The 24,289-nt window shown below is 57.7% G+C and overlaps 1 protein-coding gene across 4 annotated transcripts in view; it reads left to right on the top strand.

Annotated features, from left to right (window-relative positions):
- SH3BP4 (SH3 domain binding protein 4) overlaps positions 1-20,707 on the top strand; it is an 84,300-nt gene extending 63,593 nt beyond the window's left edge. For 2 of the 4 annotated variants that reach the window (XM_042995736.1, XM_042995737.1), the window contains 6 exons: positions 1,115-1,243; positions 1,784-2,029; positions 3,446-3,689; positions 7,949-10,305; positions 19,188-19,376; positions 20,178-20,707. In XM_042995736.1, coding sequence (XP_042851670.1) covers positions 3,572-3,689; positions 7,949-10,305; positions 19,188-19,376; positions 20,178-20,402 — 2,889 coding nt within the window. In that variant the 5' untranslated portion in view covers positions 1,115-1,243; positions 1,784-2,029; positions 3,446-3,571 and the 3' untranslated portion in view covers positions 20,403-20,707. The remainder of the gene's footprint in view (positions 1-1,114; positions 1,244-1,783; positions 2,030-3,445; positions 3,690-7,948; positions 10,306-19,187; positions 19,377-20,177) is intronic. The other 2 variants (XM_042995738.1, XM_007082990.3) reach the window with 1 other exon arrangement.
- The last annotated feature ends 3,582 nt before the right edge of the window (positions 20,708-24,289 follow it).

The following is a 24,289-nucleotide window of genomic DNA, read 5'->3' on the forward strand; positions in this document are numbered from 1 at the left end:
TAGAGCATCACCCGCCCCCTAGAGCATCACTCGCCCCCTAGAGCATCACCTGCTTCCTAGAACATCACCCGCCTCCTGGAGCATCACCCGCCTCCTGGGCAGGTTACTCCAGCAATCTCTCCATGCCTGGCTCTGGAATGAGTGGAGATGCGGAGCTTCTCTGGGAACCCTCACCCTGATGGTATCTGGTCAGGGAAGGTTCCAGGTTCCAGGAAGAGAGAGTCTGCCAGGCTTGTCCAGCGAGGGCCGGCTGCCCTCTTTGCTGTCAGGACATGTCCAAGGATGGTCTCCCATTGTCTCTGAAGAAAACTTGCCATTCTGGGCTTTACACAGGGCATTGAGCGCCACGGGACAAGCGTCCCTCTTCCCGGGAAGGGGTAGCATGAACGACTGCGTTGATGGTGAGCACGCGATGCTTCTGGCTGCCCGGGAACCTCGCTCTGGTGCCTCGACTGAATTCACTCTGGCTGATGAGTGCTGGGCTTGTCAGGATGTACAGTCAGTGGCTTATCTCTTCCTTGAATGGCACCCTCTCCGGGGGTATCTTTGTTTTTAAAAAGGACTGCAGATCTCTTTATGTAACTGCTAACATGCCTTTGTGTCTGCTGGTTCAGGGTAAAAAACTAGGTCCCCCATCAACAGTAAACAAAAACAATGATCCATCTCCAGAAATCCCAGTGACGTCCTGAACTGCTTTCTCCTCTGCTCACCCCTAAGCCCGGATTCACCCCTCCTCCCTCCCCCCCACCCCCCGCCACTGCCTTCTCGGTGGTGATAGCGAATGCAGGAATCTGACCACTCGTAAACGTTTATCTCCAGTTCCATCCATCTGCCCGCAGATTCTCCCGAGTGCTCGCTGGGAAGCCGTGCCCCGTCCTGCAGGCACCTCAGGGGAGCTGCTGGCTCTCCCTCTCCCTGCCCTGCATGAAATCAGCCCCTCCGACGAGCACACCAAGTCGCCCTGCAGCACTTTGTGGGGGTGTTGGGGCAGGTGCCCCCTGCCGATCGCCACGTGCACCTGCTCCCCCCCCCCACCCCGAGCCCTCTGCAGCCTGTCCATAACCACACTGTCAGTAACGGCATCGCTGCTTCCGTTTTGCTCATCTGCGGCCAGGTGTCCTCCATCAGAAAGCTTCTGTGACTTCCCGTGGTCTCCAGGGCCAAGGTCGTGGTCTCCAAGGTCAACCCCATTGCCACCTGGGCTGCCTTCTCTCTCCTCACTTCGCCGGTCCCCAGCGCTCAGGTAGCCCCCGGGCCCCGCTCTGTCTGCCGACCCTTCCTCGGCCTCCAGAACCCTCCGGCATGTCCCCTACTCTGGCTAGCTTTCCGGGCCTCCCCCAGGCAGCTAATCGGGCTGGACTCTCAGTGTTATAGCGCGGGGGACCCCCCCCCAGCCCGCCTCGGGGTCCTCGGGCACAGGGCCACGCCAGCGTGAGAGCGAAGAACTCACCCTCCCCCTCCCCACCCCGTTCACCGAGTGCCCTGGGCAGCTCTGCAGTGGGGGGGAGGGGGGGACCTCATGGGACGAGCCGGGTGCCAGTCAGATTTCACCGCCAGCTGGCTTTGGCCGTGTCTGTCTGTCTGGCTGGCTGCTGTATCTCCAGGAGACACCGTCAGACCTAGAATCTTGGGTGGTTAATTTGCAGGTCTACCCGGCAAGCACAGGTCATGGTCTCAGAACTGTCCTGAAGCTTCCCCCGCACCCCCCCCCCCCGCTGCCTGTCCTCTCCGATCCCCTCCTCCCGCCCCCATACACAAGTCCCATTTTCTCTGTTCCTGCCAGTAGGGTGAGACCCGTCTTTTGGACCCAAAGGATTCTCACATCCTCTCGTCTCAGTGATGGATCTTATCATCACGCTTCTTTTCTGAAGCCAGGCTGCTCCAGGGGTGGCCTCCGCTTGTATCCTGGGGCCCGCGGACTCCCCCATGCACGTGGCCACGTCTTGCCTGGTGGGCACAGAGCCGCCTCTGGCCTGGTGACCGGCCTCCGCGGCCAGCTCCGCTCCCCCTTCTCGCCAAGAGCATTCCGGTGAGGAGCGTGGCGTTCGGTGGTTGAGAAGGAAAGAAGGAAAGAAATCCTCCCCGGGGCCGCGGTGAACCCCTGTTCCCCGTTCCAAGCGCCTTACACAGATTCTCATATTCAGTCTCCCCACACACCGGTGAGGGCAGTGCTGTCTTGGCCCCGCATCACAGGTGCATCAACTGAGGCCACCGACTTAAACGCTGAACACAAGACGTCCCCGCGGACGGCAGAGCTTGGACGCAAACCTGCGTGTGTTCGCTGCACGGTTGGCACTGAGCCCCCGGAGGCTGCGTGCGGAGCCTGGGGGAAGGGTAGAGGCAGACGGGCTAGGTCACCCCACCCCCCTGCCGCTGCAGGAGGCGGTGTTGGGGCCATGCGGGTCCCTCTCATTGGTGAAGGCCACTCATCTGGGCCAGAAGCCGTATTCCCAGCTGTCCTTGAAGGGCGCAGCCAGGGAGCCAGGGACCGGAGACCGGTCACACGAGCCGTGTTGAAACAGAGTGCAGTTCGCCTGCCCTCGGGTCCCTCCGTGCCCCAACAGGTGCGGCCAGCTATGGCGTGTCCTGTCCTCCCGTTTCCGGGGAAGAGCATGGGGTATTTGCCGCTTTGAGGTTGGCTCCTGGCTGTTCCTTTCCCCTCCGTGGGCTGGCAAGGGTCATCCCACAGCTGATCACTTCACCATCTCCTGAGAGAGCCCCCCAGATGCCTTTGTGCCCCTTCCGGAAAGAAACAGGCCCAAGAGTGGTTCTGGAGGCTCAGTGACACTGTCTGGGTACATATACCAGCTTCAGGGGCACACGTTCCGCAAAGGCCTCATGCGCAGAAGTGGCGACGTGTGTATCTTACTTAGGTTGTTGGGGATCCAGGGAGGATTTTAGGGGAGCGTGGGCAGGCAGGGAGCAGCCCCCCCACCCCCTAGGCGGGGCCACAAGAGGTGCTGTGCTGAGTGTTGCTTTCCGGAGTATCCAGCATCGCGGCCGGGGCTGTGCCTCTAACGGGACGAGCCATTGTCTGGGCACACGGACTTATTTCTTCTGCCCTGAACCCCGGAACCGGCCACGTGGAGTCTACAGATCCCGTTTGTCCCCCTCTTCGTGATGAACAGGCCGGCCAGGTGCTAGAACAAACTTCACAAGCCCCTTTGTACCCCAGGAAGAGAGGGTGCGAACAGCAGGCCAGGATGTGCTGCCCGGCTCTGTGCGCCCGCACAGTGGGTGAGATGGGCACAGGGTGTGCACAGGATCCGGGGAGTGGGCCCCCCCTCGCTCTCTCGGGCCAGGAAGAATGTCCTGGGTCTGTCTTGACTGGAATGGCCCTGGAAGAAAGAGAACTCCCACTTCCCACAAAATTCCTGTCCAACCTATGTCGTGCTTGCTCAAGGGAAATTCCTTTTTTTTTTTTTCCCTTTTCCCCCACTTTCAGGAAGAAGCACATTGCCCAGTTGACCCGTGTTCGGCATGGTTGCCTGAGGAGAGCTTCAGCGAGCGCTGGGATACCTGGAGGAAGGGATATGACACGTTAGCGGTCCCCCCAGGAAGAAAGTTCGAGATGGCAGCTCAGCGGATCCGAGCGGCCAACTCCGGCGGCCTCCCTCGGTGCAAGTCCGAGGGGACCCTGATTGACCTGACCGAAGGGTTTTCAGAAGCGAGCTTTAATGATGTCAAAGGTGAGCTCCCAGGAGACACAACTGTGGCTGAGGGGGCAGATTGCAAGTGCTCTGAGACCCAAGGACTTCTCTGCCTTCAAGGCTGTCAAGGCCCCATTCAGATGTTAAGGTTTAGCTCTCTAAACTTCCTGAGGACACATTCAGCCCTGGGACAATAACCATTTGTTTTGTTTTGTTGGTGGGCTGGGAGGTTATGAATTCCCCGTTGGTTATGAAACTTCTTCATACAGAATATGTTTGTCTTTTCTCCTCTCGTTGAGTTTGGGTGACCTTAAGGTAGGGTCCTGGGTCACACAGGGAGTATGTTAATCCTTGTGGGCCCTCCGGGTTCCGTCACACTGTGCCGCACCAGCTCGAGAGCAGTCACAGGAGAGAGTAAGCCATGGATATGGCTGTGTTCCAATAAAACTTTATTTACAAAAACAGCAAAGGGGCCGTTGTTCGCTGACCCCTGGTTTAGAGGTGGCCCCAGGGTCAATCACCCTGAGCCTCTGGGTTCCTCTCACAGACACTTACAGCTGGGTCAGTGAGATGGATGGGTCATTTTCTTCCTAGAAGTCCACCTTGACCTTACTAGGTGCTTACTGGTGTCATGGGTTACATCCTCATCATCCATCGTTAGGCGGCTTCCCTACAGCGTTTACCACAACGTGTTGAGGTTATCTACTGGGCCGTCCAGAATACAAGCTGAGCAGTGGGAGCGGACCTTTACCCTTGTGTCTTTAACTTGGCACAAAGTCAGTGCTAAGTGAATAGTTCTTGAACCAAACTGCTGTCTCCTGGGTCACACTGTGGCCCTCTTCCCTGATGTCCTAACAACCGTATGTCCCCCATTTGTCTCTTCCTAATCCCTTCTCCCTTCACTGTATCCTCAGTTGCTTCCTGTCTCTGCTTTATGCTGGGAGCCTTGAGCACTGCTTTAAATGTTCCTCCAACAAACATACTGGCAAAAGAAATCATGAGATTTTATTAATAACAGTAACAGAGTTACCAGGTAGTTTTATAAATAATGGAACCATTTATTTTTCATAGCCCAGTAATGGGCATTGTTTTCTTACTTTATAGCCTAGCTGATCATGGTTAAAGTTGGAAAACGTGAGCATAAATTGTGGGGTTTGGGCCGGGTTCTCGAAATGAGAGAGCTGAATTTTTAAAAATTATGATAATGATCTGAGAGGCATCAGGGTCCTAAACCCCCCGATTGTGGGAAAAAGATAAAGGAGACATCCTGGGATGTGACCTGGGGCTGGTCCGCTGGGGGGGAACCCCAAACCCATTTCCCAAGGGCAGCGGGTGGCCTCCCCTGCGTCCCCATGGTAGACAGGTGGGAATGTATTCCAGCCAAAGTGTTCTCTGTGAAGTCCTCTGCTCCCTGATAAATGTTCCGCCCGTATAAGAACCAAGGCGGAGGGGTAAGAAATGTATTATTCAGTGCACTGAACTTCCCGACACGCAGGGATTTTTTTTTTTTTTTTGTATGGAAATCAAGGATAGCTGTGAATCTGAGCCGCGCTCCCCAGAATTCATTAAGATGGGATTCGATAGGGATTCTCCTGCGTTTGATTGGATAGACGCCCCACCAGGTGTCCCCGGGTGCTCTGTGACAGTTGACTGATGGAGGGACCCGTCTGGCAGGAGCTCATACCACAGTCCATTTCCACGGAAGGATCGCCATTTCCCATTGGATGAGCCTGATCCTTGAGTGAAATATGTTACTGCTTCTCTGCTAAGGGGAGTGCTTGGAATTTTAAGTGAAACCATTTTTATTCTTCAGTCTGCTGAAACCAAAGTGATAATTTGCATTGATACGTTCTCTTAGGCTATATACAAAGCCTGCTTAATAGCTTTGGTTTTTAATTTTAAAAATATCACTCTAAGGGAATTGTTCTGGGGAACATAATAGGGATATAACTTCTGAGGGACTCTAACAAGATTTTAATAGCTGGCACGCGCTCTAATTTTCATTTGGTTTTAATTTTTATGTGACATTTGCATTAGACGTGTCAAGGAAACACACAGTGGTTTCTACTGCAGGAGACGGTGGCTGGAAAACAAAGCAAGAGAGGTCTGCTGTTGTCCCCCGACCCCAGCCTGACCCGTGCCCTGTCTCCCCACCTCTCCCTCGGGGTCCTTCTCTTTTACTTGAATGTGTTTATTCACTCCCCTCCCTTCACTGTGAAGTGATTTCTCCTTGGGGTGATTTTATAGCAGGGCACAGCCACGGAGAACTCTGGCTTTGCCTTTGGCCGACACCTTGACCCCAGAACATGACTATGGCCTCTCTGTTGTGTGCATACCGGAGGAGCATTCATTCCACGAATATTTGCCGAACACCTGCTATGTGGCAGGCTGCCTTCCCGGGAATACCACTGTGAGCAAGACACCCTAAGAGGGCTCCCACCCCAATAGGGCGATGCAGCACCCCCCCCCCCACTAAAATATTCGTAGTATATTGGTTAATGATAAGTGCTACGGAGAAAATAAAATTAGGAGGGGTGGCGGCGATGTCTCCTTTAACATAACAGTCTGTGTGTCCTCAGGCATCATTATGCTAAGCACATCATCAGAACGTTATCTCCACCAGAGCCCGTTGAGAGAGTATCTCGGGCTCCTGAGGTCTGGACGGAAGCCCGTGCCCAGTGAACCCAGAGCCAGATTCTCCCCACCGCCCCACATGGAGAGCGGGAACCGATGGCCTTCACCGCCCAGATGAGCTTTCTACCAAGCTTCTCTCTCTAACTTGGTTCATGGAAACAAACAGAAACTTCCGGCTTTATTTCCCCAGACTTTGCTAAGGAAATACAATTCCAGTTCCATTATTTCTTTTCAAAGGAAAGGGAAACTGGCAGACGCTGTTTTTTTGGAGGGCCAGTTTGGTAGAATAGAATGCTTCTTGACTCAATCGTATATTAGAGAAGATGTGGGTATAGGTTCCACTAAAAATACGGTCCTTAACGTTTTTTACAGGAAGCCAGAATATCCCTAAACCCTGTGAAACAAGGCACAGCTGGGGTGGGGGCTATCTTTTCTTTCACAAGGCGCTTTCCTCCTCCTCTGGATGTGCTTTGTCATGTATGGGTGGGAGAGAAGACAGGTGTTTCATCGTCCGATATTTTTCAAAACACACACCCCTTGTTGAGCTGACTTTCGTGGTTCCCATTGCTGCCTCCATCGGGAGCACACATAGTTGAACGCCGTGAACCCGAAATTAGCTCGAGTCGCTGTTGAACGAGTTGGGGGTTTTTCAGACTTAAACACTTGCTCGGAGATGACATGAATGACAGTGGACATAAACCTTTCATTTTCAAGACATGCGGGAGAGCCCCTTTCCAAGCTGTCATTTTGAATGATCATTTAAAGGAGGCTGGAAGGCACCAGCCTCAAAAGTCTTACTTTATTTTTTTAAGTGTATTTATCTTAAGAGAGAGAGAGAGAGCGAGAGAGAGCATGAGCAGGGAGGAGGCAGAGAGACAGAATCCCAAGCAGGCTCCATGCTGTCAGCCCAGAGCCCGACACGGGGCTCGAACCCACGAAGCATGAGATCATGACCCGAGCCGAAGTCAGACGCTTAACCAACTGAGCCACCCAGGCGCCCTTCCAAAGTCTTATTTTGATGAAGAGTGGGTTCAGCTTGGAAACGTAAGAGACGGGTCTGCTTGTCAGGGAACCTTCCCCCCATTCCCGTGTTCTGCGTTCAAGGCAGAGCGTGGGACCAGCTCACGAACTCAGATCCTATTCCAGGCTCTTCGTGTCCCGTCCCTGGCTACAGGCCGTGGGTCACCCCACTCAGAATGTGACAGGTTTTAAGCCAGTCACTTTCAGCTTCTCTCTCGACCCAGTGGCAGCTCCGGGTAAGTTAGTTACATAAGGAAAACTCTGGCCAAAATCCGATGGCATCGGGGGCGCCCAGCTGGCCCAGTCGGTGGAGCCTGCGACTCTTGATCTCGGGGTTGTGAGTTCGAGCCCCACGTTGGGTGCAGAGGTGACTTAAAAATAAAATCTTTAGAGGTTAAAAAAGGTTTAAAAACAACATGGCGTTTCAAAAGCGATCCCGGGGAAACGGGGGAATATGAGCCCTCCCGCCCAGTGGGCTGGGACAGCAGTGCCGGCCCTCGGGAGCACAGCGGAGTTCCCTGGGACTTCCTTCTGGCACAGCCGCCTGTCACCCAGAGCGCTCTCCCTCCTCCCTGGTTCCGGCCAGTGCTCCGCGGCGCCAGTGGGCCTCGCCCTCACCCCCTGTTTCTTTGTGTTTTATGCAGTGCCTTCCCCCAGTGCCTTGCTCGTAGACAATCCCACACCGTTCGGGAATGCAAAGGAAGTGATCGCAATCAAGGACTACCACCCAGCCAACTTCACCACCCTCAAGTTCTCCAAGGGCGACCACCTCTACGTCCTGGACGCGTCCGGCGGGGAGTGGTGGTACGCCCACAGCACCACGGAGATGGGCTACATCCCGTCCTCCTACGTGCAGCCCTTGAACTACCGGGACTCCACCCTGAGCGACAGCGGGGTGATCGACCATCTTCCAGACAGCCCAGACGAGGTGGCCAAGGAGCTAGACCTGCTCGGGGAATGGACAGAGGACAAGGGACCGAGCAAGACCTACAGCAATAACCCCTTCTGGAACGGGGCCCAGACAAACCCGTTTCTGAACGGGAACGCGCCGGCGATGCCCAGCTTGGACGAGCTGACCCCCAGAAGCACCGTGGATTTGCTCCTTTTTGATACGGGCACGTCTTCGTTCACCGAATCCAGCTCCGCGACCACCAACAGCGTCGGCAACATCTTTGACGAGCTGCCGGCCGCAGGCCGCCTCCAGGCCGAGGCGCCGGGCAAGCGGGACAACCCCTTCTTCAGAAGCAAGCGCTCCTACAGCCTGTCGGAGCTCTCCGTCCTCCAGGCCAAGTCCGATGCCCCCGACTCCTCGGGCTTCTTCACGGGCCTGAAATCCCCGGCCCCGGAGCAGTTCCAGAGCCGGGAGGACTTCCGCGCCGCCTGGCTGAGCCACCGGAAGCTGGCCCGGTCTTGCCACGATCTGGACCTGCTGGGCCAGAGCCCCGGGTGGGGCCAGACCCAGGCGGTGGAGACGAGCATCGCGTGCAAGCTGGACAGCTCCGGGGGCGCCGTGCAGCTGCCCGACAGCGGCATCAGCATCCACGTGCCCGAGGGCCACGTGGCCCCAGGGGAGACGCAGCAGATCTCCATGAAAGCCCTGCTGGACCCCCCGTTGGAGCTCAACAGCGACAGGTGCAGCAGCGTCAGCCCGGTGCTGGAGGTGAAGGTGAGCACCCTGGAGGTGAAAACCTTCATCATCGTGGAGATGAAAGTGTCGGCCGAGGTGAAAAACGACATCTTTAGCAAAAGCACGGTGGGTCTCCAGTGCCTGAGGAGCGACTTGAAGGAGGGGCCCTATGTCCCCATCCCACTCACCTACAGCTATGGGGACACGGTCCAGGTGCAGCTGGACAACCTGGAGCCCTGTATGTACCTGGCCATTGTGGCCCACGGCCCCAACATTCTCTACCCTTCCACGGTGTGGGACTTCATCCACAAAAAGATCACCGTGGGCCTCTACGGGCCCAAACACATTCACCCATCCTTCAAGACCGTGGTGACCATTTTTGGGCACGACTGTGCCCCGAAGACGCTGCTGGTCAGCGAGGTCACCCGCCAGGCCCCCAGCCCTGCCCCCGTGGCCCTGCAGCTCTGGGGTAAGCACCAGTTCGTCTTGTCCAGGCCCCAGGATCTCCACGTCTGCATGTTTTCCAACATGACCAACTACGAGGTCAAGGCCAGCGAGCAGGCCAAGGTGGTGAGGGGGTTCCAGATGAAGCTGGGCAAGGTGAGCCGCCTCATCTTCCCCATCACCTGCCAGAACCCCGGCGAGCTGTCCGACTTCACCCTGCGGGTTCAGGTGAAGGGCGACCAGGAGGCCATCCTGACGCAGTTTTGCGTGCAGACTCCCCAGCCGCCCCCCAAAAGTGCCATCAAGCCCTCCGGGCAAAGGCGGTTTCTCAAGAAGAACGAGGTCGGGAAGATCATCCTGTCCCCGTTTGCTGCCACCACCAAATACCCGACCTTTCAGGACCGCCCGGTGTCCAGCCTCAAGTTCGGCAAGTTGCTCAAGACCGTGGTGCGGCAAAGCAAGAACCACTACCTGCTGGAGTACAAGAAGGGGGACAGCGTCGCGCTGCTCAGCGAGGAGAAGATCCGGCTGAAGGGGCAGCTGTGGACCAAGGAGTGGTACATCGGCTACCACCAGGGCAAGGTCGGCCTCGTGCACGCCAAGAACGTGCTGGTGGTGGGCAGGGCCCGGCCGAGCCTCCTCTCGGGGCCCGAGCTGAGCACCTCGGTGCTGCTAGAGCAGATCCTGCGACCCTGTAAGTTCCTCACCTACATCTACGCCTCGGTCAGGACCTTGCTCATGGAGAACGTCAGCAGCTGGCGCTCCTTCGCCGATGCCCTGGGCTACGGCAACCTGCCGCTCACCTTCTTCTGCCGGGCCGAGCTGGACAGTGAGCCCGAGCGGGTGGCGTCCGTTCTGGAAAAGCTCAAGGAGGATTGTAACAACACGGAGAACAAAGAGCGAAAGTCCTTCCAGAAGGAGCTCGTGATGGTAAGTGCCCGGCAGGGGCTGGAGGGGGGGCCGAGTCCAGTCTTGCCGCCTTTCCCCCCGCCCCCGCCCCCGCCCCGCACACTCGGGCGTGGGTTCGGTGAATCGCTGGACCGGCATCTGGGCTCACCTCCGCTCCCCGAAATACACGCACGCGCACCTGGAGATGGGCGTTTGGGTAGGGACCCCCAGACGGCTCAGGGTCCAGCGTGGAGAGCCCCGTTCAGGCGGCTTCCCGCTGGACTGGCGAGCCCCTTGGAGGCCTCAGGCGGGTCTCCCGGGTGGCCGGTGGGCGTGGGGGCGCAGGGAGGCTCGCGCTCCAGCCCCCTCTGCTCCTTTCTCGTGGGAGAAGGTGCAGGTTTCATCAGGTTCCCCGCAGGATCTGTGCCGCCCCGAAGTCTAACTTGATCGAGGCGTCTTCCTCTGCCTCCTGTGTGTGTGTGTGTGTGTGTGTGTGTGTGTGAGAGAGAGAGTAGGGATTGAGGAGGGCCTCTGGGAACTGCGATCTGAGAAGAGGAGGGGGGGGGGGGTTGGTGTCACACTACAGGATACGCCCGGGCCGCCGGGTGAGGGGGAAAGCATTCGCTGGACTGCTGAGCGAACACGGCCTCCCCGGCCCGGGTTCCCCACCCGCTCTCAACAGTTCATCTGCTCCCGGTGGCCTGTCTTGGAGAAGCTGACTTGGAGGAACTCGATAACGCCCTTCTCTTGGCGTCCGCCTCGTTTCCGTGGGGGACGTCCTCTCGATGGGGAGAGCCTGCTTCGTTCACCTCCCCCCCGCCACGCCATCTTCCCAGTAGGACACATCCCCGGGGCTGTTCCTCTGGAAACCCTTGTGATTTTCCACTGGAAGCCCCTTGGTGTTCCTTCCTTGCTCCGTCAGGCTCCACACAGCCTTCTCGCCTCCCGACTTGTGTACGAAGTGAGTCTCGGCGGCCCTAGGATTTCTGCCGCCCGACCCGGCACCTGCCATGCTGTGTGAGCGCCTCTGGGAACGGCCGAGCCGGGTGTGTGTGCCGAGGTCCGTCCGTGGCGCTCATGGCTCTCGGGAGCCGGAGATACCCAGTCCGCAGGGCACAGCCACCGCGGCGGGGAGCGGGCGTTGCAGCCTGACGGCGCCCCCAGGAATGTAAAATGCCAGGCGCGTGCCACACAGTGAGAGCCAAACCTCGTCCAGAAGAAGGGACGGGAACCGAAGGTGTCGATCTTGGCAGCCCGGAGGCTGGGGGCGCTGGGTGGCAGCTTCCGCGGGGAGGACGAGGGATGGTCGTGGCTGGGGAGGGCCCGAGGCGGCAGGGGGACGGCACGTGGGCCCTGGGCATGGCCGTCACAGCAGTGGGACACCTCTCCCTTCAGGGCATCTGCCCCCTCGCTGGCCCGGCCTGGAATCCTCCCCGGAGCTGCGTCGAGCCCTCGAGGCCCTCTCCCCTCCACGGACCTCGAGCACCGGGCAGGGGCGCGTGTCCCTCTCTCACGGGGCCTCAAGCTGGGATTCGCCGCGGGTTCTAGAATCGGGTGCTCTCATGGCACATGAACAGAGTTGATTGTTCCTTCATTGCCGCCTAAAAAACACTGCCCCCGAGTGGGCGGAGGTGAAAAACAACACGGCGAGAGCGGCCCTTCCCAGCTGTGGAAAAATAAAGACCGAGGAGGCGGCTTGTTCATCCTGGTCCTTCATGTCAGGCCTTTTCAGACTTAAGCGAAGCTCTTTCTGACCCGCTTGGGGGACTTCTCTGACAGCACAGGTTTTCGGGGGGACGTCCCTGGGCTCGTTTGTGGGAGCGATGGGGGGGGGTCTCTTGCGCCCCTGGGTGGGAAGGCTGGCACAGCAAGGTCTGCTCGGAGGCTTGCGGGTTTCCCTCGCCCGGGCCCTGGGCTGAATCCGTCACCATCTTGGGAGTGGGCGGATCTGAACGTGGGCGAAACCTCCAGAAACCCCAGGCTGCTTTGTCCCAGCACGCAGAGGAGTCCTGAAAACCGGGATTCCTTTCTCCCGGCGCTCGCACCACTGAGCAGTGGTATTCTGCAGTCTCGGCCTCGGGTGAGCCGGCCTCCGGCTGTCACCGCGTGGCTGCCACGACCCACCCCGGCCACCGAGTCGTGTCCCACCCCCTCGCATTCTGAAGATGGTTTTCTGTTCGGTTATGCGTCCGTGGTCTGGAAACTGAGTAAACGAATTGGAAAGGGGGGAGGTTTGAGACGGTAGGTTTGCGGGGAGATGGGAAGGAGCCCGGAACGAAATGAGAACCGGGCGGTTCCGTCCTGCCCACCATCGAGTGGGGTCCGGGCCCTGCCTCAGGCCTGGAGCTCTGCCCGCAACGTCAGGTGGAAGGCTGTCACGTCCCTGGGGAACCAGCCCAGAGGCCGTGCTGGCAGACCTTTCCCGCGAAGCGACCCGGGGCCCGGGGTCACTGTACTTCGTCGCCCCAGACCCTGGGCTTCACTGGGCTTTCTCCCACCCACAGTGGCCTCGTTTACTCGTGTTCCGGTTTCTTCTTATTGTCCGCATCGGATATAAACGCCGCGAGAGAAAGGACCCTGGCCCCCGGGACACAGTCCGCTACTTGAGGAGATGCACGAGTGAATGAGAGCAGACCTCGGCCCGGGCTGAGGACCTGAAGGGGTGCCGCCCACGCGGCCAGCCCGCGCCCGGGCCCCGCTTCTTTGATTCCGTGTCCTTGCTGTTGCTTCGGTGCGGGTTTTCGCTATCAGCTCCTCCGAGGGCCGTCTTGCACAACCACGTGGGCTCCTTGGTGCGCCTGCCTCCGTCTGCCCTTTCTCACCCACACGGTGCGTGACCACCGTCAGAGAATGCCCCGTCTGTCCCCGGCTCACCGAGCTCTGCAGGAGAAGCCGGGACGGCCCGTGACAGAGGATGGCCAGCCCGTCGACGGCCCACCCCGGACCTTATTGAACGTGGTGGTGAGGGGCACTGCCGGGCTGCTGTCGGGAAGGGGCGTGACTGGCACTGACCGAGGAGGGTAGGCCGGGTGGACAGAGCCCCTGGGGCCCAGAATGAAAGGGCCGCCACAGAGCGTTGGTACTCGATATTCACGAAGCGTGTCTTTGCCGCCTCCTGTGGGCTTAGGGGCGATGCTGGGTGCTGGGCTGCCCAAGAACACGGGTCTTTGACTTGAAGAAGGCACGGAGTGAAGAGTCACAGCGCAGGACTTACTTGTCTCGAGCCCCGAAGAGAAGGGCCCCCCGGCGGATCAGGGAACGGCGAACAGGGTTGGGGCAGGGTGGATCCTGATACGGGCAGGAAGCACGGAAGCCCACCTGATGAGGGAGGGGCTGTCAGGTTGGGGGTACCGCGAGGGCATACGTAGATGGGGTCCGATCAGAGGCTGGGGTGATAGAGGATGGCGGTATGTGGGGTGTGGAGCCCCCTGTACCAGATAATGCTCGTGCTTTATTCAGTAGGCATTGGGGGGGGGGGTTACGTGTTTTAGGGGAGGAGAAGGGGAGTCAGGCTGGATCCAGATGTGTCCCTGGACCTTGGATTCCAGGTGCGTCCCTGCTCCTCGCCACGTCTCCCAGTCTCCGAGCCACCCAGAGGCAGCGGTCAGTGGAGAGCCCCAACCCTGAGTGTCCTTCCTTCCGATGATCAGGACGCCTGGGGGTGGGGGACCTAATTTTCGTACTCCTCTCCAGGTAGATTTGTGTGAAGGAAACAAATGAGTAATTCTGACACCGATTCCCCGGGCCACGCCCCCTCCGTCTGGTTTTCACACCTGGCTGTCCATAGCCCCAGGGTGCGCCCCGCAGCCGGGCCTGTGGTTGCTGGTCTGCCGCGTTCTCCCTCCTCCTCTGGCGGGTAGGCGTCGTGTGGCTGGTGGGTCCCAGGGCCTGCGGTCACTCTCTCACTGCATCGTTGGTGACAGGCTCTGTCTTCCTGCACATCAGTGTCAACCTTCAGAGCGTGGGGGGTCTTTGAGTTTGCATAACTTCCTTGACTCACCCCGGGTGTTGTTTTTTTCCTGAATGAAAATAGTCCTCACTGATTTTTGTTTGTCTGTAAACACAGCCTGTGTTTCTTTTCTGCACCGAAATTTTACATGCATGAAGGACAGAAGCAGAAGGCGGAGGGGTCCCCGGCCCCATCGCCCGTCGTCAACCTCTTTGAGCCGTTTGGGGCGTAGACGCTGCGGCTGTTTATAAATTCCGTGGGGTTGGCCGAGGGGCTGCCCCCTCCTCTGCGATGCCCCGTGGAGAGCGTGCGGGCAGCCCTGGGCGCATGCCTGCTGCTTCCCGGGTCTGTGGAAGGGCCGGGTGCTGGTGCCTCCTTGTCCGTGTGGCTCTGCACGCCTGTCCACACTGAGATGTCCCAGGGGCTCTGCACGCCTGTCCACAGATGTTCCAGGACACTAAGCCGTGGGCCCTTCCCGAGCTCGAGGAGCCATCCGTCGGCGACGTCGCGAGCGTCACTGGAGGGGGGCACAGCTGTGAGTGGCAGGTGCTGTTACCGTGGTGGCTGACCGCACGGTGCGTACCCTTCCTCACTTTCATCGACCTTGGGCTCCGTGTCGGGATTCTTGCCCTCTGGGGGGACAAACCACGGCCGGCTCTTTGCCGTCGGCACATTGAGGTTCTCTACCGCTGCTTCTGGTCCACTTTGTGCAAAACACGTATCTGAGTGTGTTTGTACCGGGAACTGTGACGACACTGAAGGAGAGGGCTTGGCTCACGCGGTGGCCCTGAGTAGATCTGGGGGGCCGAGTGTGTGCTTGGAGGGTGGCACACGGAACCCCGAGGTTTTTGTTCCGCGACATGCTTCCGATAGGAGAAGTCATGTCTCGTGTCCGGGAATCCCTCGCAAACAAGACACAGGGTCTGTCCTCATGGCGGGGAGGGAAGGGCCGTCGGGGACAGGGGCAGGCCTCCCTGGAGGGACCGAGGCCAGCGCTCAGAGCTCGTTGCTGGAGCCGCCAGGGTGGCCGGGGGTCACTGGTGGCGGCTATGGCTTGGGTCGTTTGAGTCCGGGTGCGGGCTCTTTGGAGAAGGTTCTCTGAGAAGAGAAACTTACTCTAGGACACAAATCGAGGGAGGGGCGGCTGTTTCCAGGAGTGAGGTGGGGTGGGATAAACCCCCCAGAGCCTTGGACGCTGATGGAGGTCACGGGGAAAATCGCGAGGTGGGGGCAGACGGGGGCTGGACGGGATGGCGATTCTCTGCGACTCGGCAGAAAAGCCTCCTTATCGCCCCAGACAGGAGGCAGGTAGCGAACCAGTGTGCATTTAGGCAGGTTCCCGGGGCTCCAGCGCCCCCAAAGCAGGGGCTCCCCTGCCCGCCGCTCATGGGGGAGCGCGGCCCTTCTGGTGTTTGCACATCTCGGGAAGAGAAGCACACGCGGGATTCACGTACAGCAAAACCAAAATGCCACCTCATTATGTGTTCCTAAGAGTGTCTCCCCAAACAGCGCTTGGCAGACCGGCTCCTGTGAAGGAAGTCGCGCTGGACCGAGCTGTGCCCGGCGGTTCCCCCACGTTTCTGCTGTTTTCCCTCCACGCCGGTGGATTCGGGTGGCTGTGGCAGAGACCGCGTGGCCCTCGGAGCCACGTGTGGCCCTCTGTCCACCAGGTTTGGCCACCTGGCTGAAATTCGAGTTCGCTCTGAGATTGCAGCCGGAATCAGCATCGTTTTGAATGGGGTTTTCTGGGATGACGTGTGTGTGTGTGTGTGCGCGCGTGTGTGTGTGTGTGTGTGTGTGTGTGTGTGTGTGAGAAAATTGAGGAGGAAGCTACAGGGAAAGGTGTCAGAGCCTCCTATGGTGAAGCTCTCTACTACCCAGCTCTGGTGGCACCCAAAATATGCCCTTAAAAAAGTGTCTAAACTGCCCCTTGGTGGTGGTGTGGCAGTTTTGTGACGCTTGAAGCTGGTGTGGCTCGATCCAAGTTGTGTCACCAGAGCTGAAATTGAGAAAGGAAGGCACCTCCATCCCTGTGCTCCCCGCACTCCACGGGACGGAGCCCCCGCCCTTGCCCAGCACCCCTGGGGACAGAGGCGCGACTCTGACACGTTCTGTTACCTGGAAAATGAGGTCGCCTCCAGAGCCGGGCGGCTGAGTGAGTGCACAGACACACGCTTGCTTTGTGTGAGTGGAAGCTGAGTGGGGACACTGGGGGGCCGACCGTCCAGCTCTGTGAATAGCCCATTTGCTGAAATACATAAGTAGTTGAAATGAAGCGCAATCCAGACCCGTGTTTTATCGGGTTCCGTTCCTGACGTCGAGTAGCAAGTGTCCGCAGAACCGCGGAGGCCGTTCGTTGGCCTGAGCGCCACGAAATGTGACCCTGCCTCCATCTCTGTCACCCCGAGCAGTGGGACCCTGGACAAGCCGCCTGGCGTCTCCGGGTGTCTGGATCGGAGCAGAGGACAGGCAGGCGGGTCTGGCTCTGACGCTCAGTCGGTGTGGGGGCCTCTCCGTCACTCTCTCGGCTTCATCTGCAAAATGGGGTGAGCTCAGCCCCTGCTTCACGGGGGTTCTGAGGAGTGGATGAGCCCATGCCTGGCTCACAGTAAGTCTCAGTAGTAGTGGCCTACTGCGAAACAAAACAAACCGGAAAAGGACCACGGGATCCTCAAGCTGCCTTCTGGCTAACCACAGGTGCAGCTAGTTGCCAACCTTGGGACCCAGGACAGCACCAGATTGACCCGTCACCCCTGTTTTCAGTTGCAGAGCTTGGGACGCCTGGGTGACTCAGTCAGCTGACCGTCCGACTCTCGGTTTTGGTTCAGGTCATGCTCTCGCAGTCTGTGAGTTCGAGCCCCACGTCAGTGCGGAGCCTGATTATGATTCTCTCTCTCCCTCTCTCTCTGCCCCTCCAACGCTCACGTTCTCTCTCTCTCTCTCTCTCTCTCAAAATAAATAAATAAACTTTAAAAAAAAAATTGCAGAGCTTGACCTGCTGGGGCATCCAGCTAATGCATTCAGGAAATTGCCAAAAAAAAAGTCACTAATCGTCCGTACTGTTAAACTCCCCCAACACAAATGTGAAATGTAGATGAGGGTTCTCTGTCTCGATTAGCTGCGCCCTTTATTTTTTTGTTGTTTATTTTTAAAATTTTTTTAATGTTTACTTATTTTGGGGAGACAGAGAGAGAGAGAGAGAGAGAGACAGAGTGTGAGCAGGGAAAGGGCAGAGAGAGAGGGAGACACAGAATCCGAAGCAGGCTTCAGGCTCTGAGCCGTCAGCACAGAGCCCGACGCGGGGCTCGAACTCACCGGCCGCGAGATCATGACCTGAGCCGAAGTCGGACGCTCAACCGACTGAGCCCCCCAGGCGCCCCTAGCTGCGCCCTTTAAAGTTAGCGACCCGGCAGACCGTAGCCACACTCATCCAAGGCCACCCGCCATCCTCACAAAATACGGACAGAGTTCTCGAACGAGCCATGTGTTCGGCTCATTTGGGAAGGGGCTGCTTCCTTTGTTGTTCTTAACGTGCTCTTCGGAGTCTGGAATTGTCAACCGCAGGGGCTGGCATGGAGCATGGAGGGACAGGACAAACCCCAGGTGCCTTTCTGCCTCTAGCCTCCCCACCCCCATGCTCGCCTGAGGAACCATCTCCAGGGTGCTCCCACTTTTCCCACTGTCGGGGTGTAGTCCGAGAGGGTGCTGGGCCGCAGAGGCTGCGTGGATAGTGCCAGGCCCGCGTGCACCCAGCAGCCGTCACGAAACGTGGGTGGCAGGACTTCTGCATCTCCCCGTGTGCAGACGCGTGGGCCTGCTGGTTTGCGCCGGCTGATGTGATTTTCTTTAAGACCCCAGCCCGGGGTCGCACAGAACACACCGTGTTGGAAGCCGGCCTGATCCCGCCCCTTTCCTAGATGGGGAAGCAAGTCCCGGGTGGCCACCAGCTGGTCCAGGGCCCGCCTCTGTCGCATTGCCTCCTTCCCGCCCAGGGTGGCGGGCATTCCTTGCCCTCCTGAGTCCCTCCGGACTCCTGTCTTGAAAACACACTAGAAAGTTCCTGCAGCTTAGGCAAGGGAGCAGTCCTGTCGGTTCCAGAAAGTATTCTGATGGTGCTTCCTTGGGTTCAGCCTCCGGCCTCCCCGTTCTCCTTTTCCTCCACACGAGGCCTTCACTTTGCCCCCCAAACCCGAGAGCCCAGATGTCCGGGTGAGCTGCGGGCCCCAATCTGAGCCCTCTGCCTGCGGAGCTCTGCATCCGGCCGAGGCCCGCGGCACCTAACGTCAGCCCGGCTCTAGGTCCGGTCCCCTAAGCCCCGGGCGTGTGTTCTGTCTCCCCGAAGCATCGCCCTCTCCAGCCGTCCCGAGGGTGCAGAAACGGGGCCAGCAGTGCTCACCTGCCCTCCCGCCGGGAGTCAGCATCCCGGGGCCACTGAGACAAAGTGCCACAGACCGGGTGGCCCGGGACAACAAAAGCTTATTCTCTCCCAGCGCTGGAGGTGTTCGCGGGCCTGGGTCCTCCGGGAGCTGCGAGGGAGGGGCTGCCTCTGGTTGCTCTGACAGCAATCCTTGGCGCTCGCTGCCTGTGGCCGCCTCTCCCCCGTCTCTGCCTCTGTCCTTCCGACGTGGACATGTCTCTCCTGATAGAGACAACCGGTCACTGGCTGAGGGGCGGCCCTCGTCTTCCGTGACCTGGTTTTAACTAATTCACGTCTGCAAAGCCGCCGTTTCGAAACACAGTCATTGTGAGGTTCCGGCTGCGCGTGAACTTGGTGGGAGAGCACAGTCAAGCCCAGGCCACCCCGCAAGCCATTGCTCTCGCTCCGTCCCGTGCCGCAGCCACGCTGGGGTTCGGGGGGCACTTACTAGGCTTAAAACTTTTCGGGGGAAAAGAGTGCACCGCCTCCGCGTGGAGCTCTGCCTGAGACCAGAGCCAGCCCTCTGACCTGCCCGGTGCTCTGCTCCTTTGTCCTCAGGCCTTACTGAAAATGGACTGCCAGGGCCTGGTGGTCAGACTCATCCAGGACTTTGTGCTCCTGACCACGGCGGTGGAGGTGGCCCAGCGCTGGAGGGAGCTGGCCGAGAAGCTCGCCAAGGTGTCCAAGCAACAGATGGACGCCTACGAGTCTCCCCACCGGGACAGGAACGGGGTCGTGGACAGCGAGGTGAGCGTGGGCCGTGACACACAGTCACGGCGACATCCACCCGACAGTGCGTTCGTGGGGATAAGCGAGTCAATGCGGGAAAGCACGTGGCAGGCTCTCCCTGCGTGGGGCAGGCCCCATCCCTCCCGGGACAGTTGGTTCTGACCGTGGCAGGGCCGCTGTGCCCAGAGGAGGGAAGTCAGAGCGGCCTGAGCAGAAATGCCCGCCCCTGCAGATCCTGATCTTAAATTACCTTCCGTCGGACTGAGAAACTTGACCTCCCGTGTGAACGGAGCCCTTTGTGGCCGCTTGTGGTCGGGCTCCGTCCGGGTCTGTGTTGGATGGGTACCCGGTATGTTGTGTAACTTCGGCCACAGCCGGTGGGGTTCCTGCTCACAGGTCCTTTGTATCCTCCCTTGTTCGCTTTAAGCTTCCGGAAAGATGGGTCAGGCCCGGGAGACCCGGGAAGCAGGAAGTCCCCAAGAATAAGGGCGTCCTTTATTAACGCAGCGAGTTTCTAAAGAAATGGCCCACACGGAAAACGCCACAGGGGTTGTAAGGAGAGAAATCCTTCCTGTTGGCCCAGACGCGATTTGCCACTTAACCGGCTCTCGCACGAAACACGTTCCTCCCTCAGTGTGCTGGTCCCAGGCAGAGGCCGTCCCCCCTGCTTCGCCGGGCTTCTCACTCTCAAAAGAAAAGCCTAAGTACTGAGCCCAGGAGCTGCGGGTAAGAGGATCGAATCAATAGGGTCCAATCTCTTTGCTGTCCCCTAATCCTTTCTTCTCCCTCCCTCCTTTTATTTTGGACTCCGCCACCCAGGCCATGTGGAAACCCGCCTATGACTTTTTACTGACGTGGAGCCACCAGATCGGGGACAGCTACCGGGACGTCATCCAGGAGCTGCACCTAGGCCTGGACAAAATGAAAAACCCCATCACCAAGCGCTGGAAACACCTCACGGGGACTCTGATCCTGGTGAACTCCTTGGACATCCTGAGGGCAGCGGCCTTCAGTCCCGTGGACCACGACGACTTTGTCATCTGAGCGGGTTCCCTCCCGTCCGCTGCTGCTCTGGGGCATGCACCCGCCGCCCCCCGTCTGTCCCAGATGCCCGTGCAGTCACCTGGGGGGAGGCGGGAGGGGCCGGCTGCTCGGACACACCCGGGGTCCCCCTCGGCTGGACCCGCGCCCGAGGACCAAGCACAGACAATGCTCTGCCGTCCTCCTCCGTTGAGGGGGGAGAGGGGGTGCTGAAGGGAATTTCTACCACAGGTCGTCGCCAACCAAAACAGCTTTCTATTTGTTAGGTATAAATTTAAATTTTAAAATCATATTTTTTTTTTTTTTTTTTTTTTTTTTTTTTTTTTTTTTTTTTAGGACGGGGGGAGGCCTATGAGACAGGTGGTATCTAATTTTTTTAATGGACCAGAAAAGTTTAAAAAACAAAACAAAACACCTTCATAGGGGCGGATGCTGTTGAGGTTTTTATGTTCTAGAGAGACCTTTTTAAATTATGTTACGGATGTATATATGTATTTAAAGGCGATTCCCAGCCTCACTTTGCATTTGAACACTTAGCACGGAGAGACGCTTGCTCAAGTGTTGGACCTCTTTTGCTCTGTCCTTGTGAAAAGGGTGAACCCAATAGGAAATGTGGTTTTTCGGTAGCTGAGTCTAGCTCTTGCCCGTCCTTTCTGGGAACGTCCTGGGCCCTGCTGTCCCCTCTGAACTCCCGTTCTCTTCTGTACCTTTGCCCCGTGTCACAGTAAACGATCAGCGGGAGCGCTTGTGACCCTTCTGTGAGCCTCAGTGGGCAAAGGAAAATCCCACACGAGCCAGCAGGTGCCCTCGAGATGACAGGCCGCTGGGAGCTGGCGTTCACTGTGGCCCCCGCCTGCGTGCGGTCGGTCGCTCAAGAGAACGGTGCCACGTGCAATGCGGTGGTCCCTGCAGCTCTCAGATGCCATTACCCTGGGGGCAGGGGACGGCTTCCGGCAGGGCTCCAGGCCTCTCTGCTCCGTGGGAGAGACTTCACCACGAGGGACCCCTGTGCTCGTGTGTGTGCAGACGTGCCTGCCGTCACTGGCCAAACTCCGCTCCGTTCCATGTGACGTGAACCCCGCTCCCTTCCTGGTGCACCCATGTCCCCCAGGAAAACACAGCGTAAGGGACACCTTTTTTTTTTTTTTGTACAATTAGAGATTATCCGAGCAGGATGTATGTTTTCTACAAATGAAAACGTGCCCCGCCTGGAACCGGAGGCAGAATGCTGCCCGCCTTGACGGTTGCAGATCGGCGTGGCCATGTGCGGGTGAGCGGTGTCGGGCCCCTGATCGCACCGTGGTTGCACCCAGCTCAGAAGGGAGGAAGGGGCAGGACTGAAGAATTGGAATTATGTGGCACACGGAGAGAAACAGTTCCTGGGAGTGGGTCAGCACCCGCGCTGGGCGGTCTGGGGTTCCTGGACCTCGTTCTCTGGATCTGCTGTTTTGAAACACGTCATGTTGATCACTGGGTGTAATCAGCCTACGATCCCTATCGGGCTGAAACATTCTTATGTACCTATCGACTCAGATACTGAAGACCAACTGGCTAGGAAAAAAAAAAAGAGAAGCACCTAGAAAAACTACGTTTTTTATGCTGCAAGAAGCAGGACCCGCAGTTCCCCAATGATCACACGAAATAACCTTAAATTCTGCTTCCCCTGTCCACCCTCATTCTTCCCAGAGATTGTCTCTCACCTTCTCCCCAAAGAAGAGACAAACCCAGTTGCACCTTAAACCGTGGATATTTTTCCTCAGGGGCTTGAAGTAGTTTCCTATGCAACATGTCTGTAGCACAAATTGAATTCTACAAAAGTTGCAGTAAATTTTATTTGCATATTTTAACCTATTAGTGTGCGTGTGTGTTTCTGTACCCATCCAGGCTTTAAATTTTGTCTAATGTTTATGCATTTTTGAGAGAGAGAGAGAGAGAGAAAGCAGGGGAGGGGCAGAGAGAGGGAGACACAGAATCCGAAGCGGGCTCCAGGCTCCGAGCTGTCAGCACAGCACAGAGCCCGACGCGGGGCTCGAACCCACGAACCGCAAGTTCACGACCTGAGCCGAAGTCGGACGCTTAACCGACTGAGCCACCCAGGCACCCCTACCCCACCAGAGTTTTAAATAATAAGACTAGACTTTTAAATAAAAAGACCAGACTTTTAAACAATAAAACCTAGTGTTTTATCTGTGCATAGAATAATGGCTCCCTCCTTCAAGAGCCACCCCTGGATGACAGTGTGACAGTTGGCTTAGCACGTTACTTTTATATTCTTACTGAATATTCTCCAGGCCGGTCCAAGAAGTTCAGTTAAAACTTCCATTTCTTTACTGATGTTAATTTCAACGCTTGTAATAATAGTAATTTGCATATGAAGTGAGGGTATTTGCAGGTGTTTTTGAGAACCAAATATTCAGGAAAAGAATTTGGTTGAAAAACATTCTAATTTCCCAAGAAGAAGACCATTTTGTCCATGATAAATTCCCGCCTTGGTCCTCGCTTGACCGCCACGCCGTCATGTCACATGGGGCCCATGTCAAATCGCCTGTGATCACCGAGCCCCCACCTCTGTGCCACCTGGTGCAGCAGCCAAGCCCAGGCTTGGTCCTGGGACCTTCCCCACCAGGGGTCACCAGATCCCAGCACCCTGCGATCTCCCAACCATTGCTACTGTCCTGACCGGACCACAACCTTTGCCTTCTGTCCTTCTGCTCCCCTTACTACTTACTACTTGGCACCCTCCCATCTGGTCCACGGCCCGCTCTCCCCTCCTGCTTCCCGCCATACGGTCAACTCCGGGCTCACCCTCACCCTTGGCTGTGCCTCCCACGCGCTTGTCCCCGGCTGAGCTCCCTCGACCATCGCCTACACCCACAACTCCCTGCCTTTGAGCTGTTCCCCCAAGCTGGCACACCTCTCCTTTCTACAAGGAGCCACACTGAGCTCCTTAAGGGCATCCAGTGTCTAAACTCGTCGCTGAATCCCCAGAGCCTGGTGCCATAAACGTATCGCGGGAGGGAACTGACCATACCTCCGCAATAGAAACGCATCCCGAACGAGGATCGCTTGGCTCTCGGAGGGCCTAGAACGGCCTTTGTACTGGGTGTACGACCCGTGTGAACGTATTCGGCCCAGCAACGGGGGCATCGGACTCAGCTTAGTTTTGGGTGTTCAAAGGGGGAAATGTGGCGGGGGTGGAACTCGAGTGTACCCCAAAAGCAATTAGTTTTCCTACTAGTTCATTTCTGGGCACGAGGGAAACACTGTCCGTTTGGCCCCACGATTTATGCTGTAATAAAATTCAGTATTGTCTAAAATAGGTTGAGATGGCTTCATCTGAAACCGACAAGTAACCTGAATTTAGGGGAAAAATTGTCCTGCCAAGTGTCTAGCCTTTGCTGCGCACCTGTGGTCTGTGAAAGGTGTGCTGTTTAACCTTCGTGGTGACCTTGGTTTCAAAGACGAGGAGGTTGGCCGGGGGCGGGCGGCAAACAGGATGAGCGGGGGCCAGCGAGAGCCCCGTCCACTCCAGCCGTGCCCTCCCGCCGCACCAGAAGCAGCGAGAATCCCGAGGGTTCACGGCCACTGCCTGGGAAGCAGGTGCCCGGGAGCGAGGGGTTCCCGTTGACGGCTGCGTTCTGGGAAGGGGGCTGGGGGTCCACCCCTCTCGGACCTCTGCCGGAGCGTGTGTGTGAAAACCTTCAGTATGTAACGTATTTGCACTTAGCCCAAATTTTTCTTTTTTGACAAACTTTGGCTTTATTGAGCTACACTTGACATATAAACAAAAGTCTTCTGGGGCACCTGGGTGGCTGAGTCGGTTAAGCATCTGACTCGATTTCAGCTCAGGTCATGATCTCCCAGTTGGGGGGATCAAGCCCTGCCTTGGG

This window comes from Panthera tigris, chromosome C1, assembly GCF_018350195.1.
Source record: "Panthera tigris isolate Pti1 chromosome C1, P.tigris_Pti1_mat1.1, whole genome shotgun sequence".
NCBI lineage: Eukaryota > Metazoa > Chordata > Mammalia > Carnivora > Felidae > Panthera > Panthera tigris.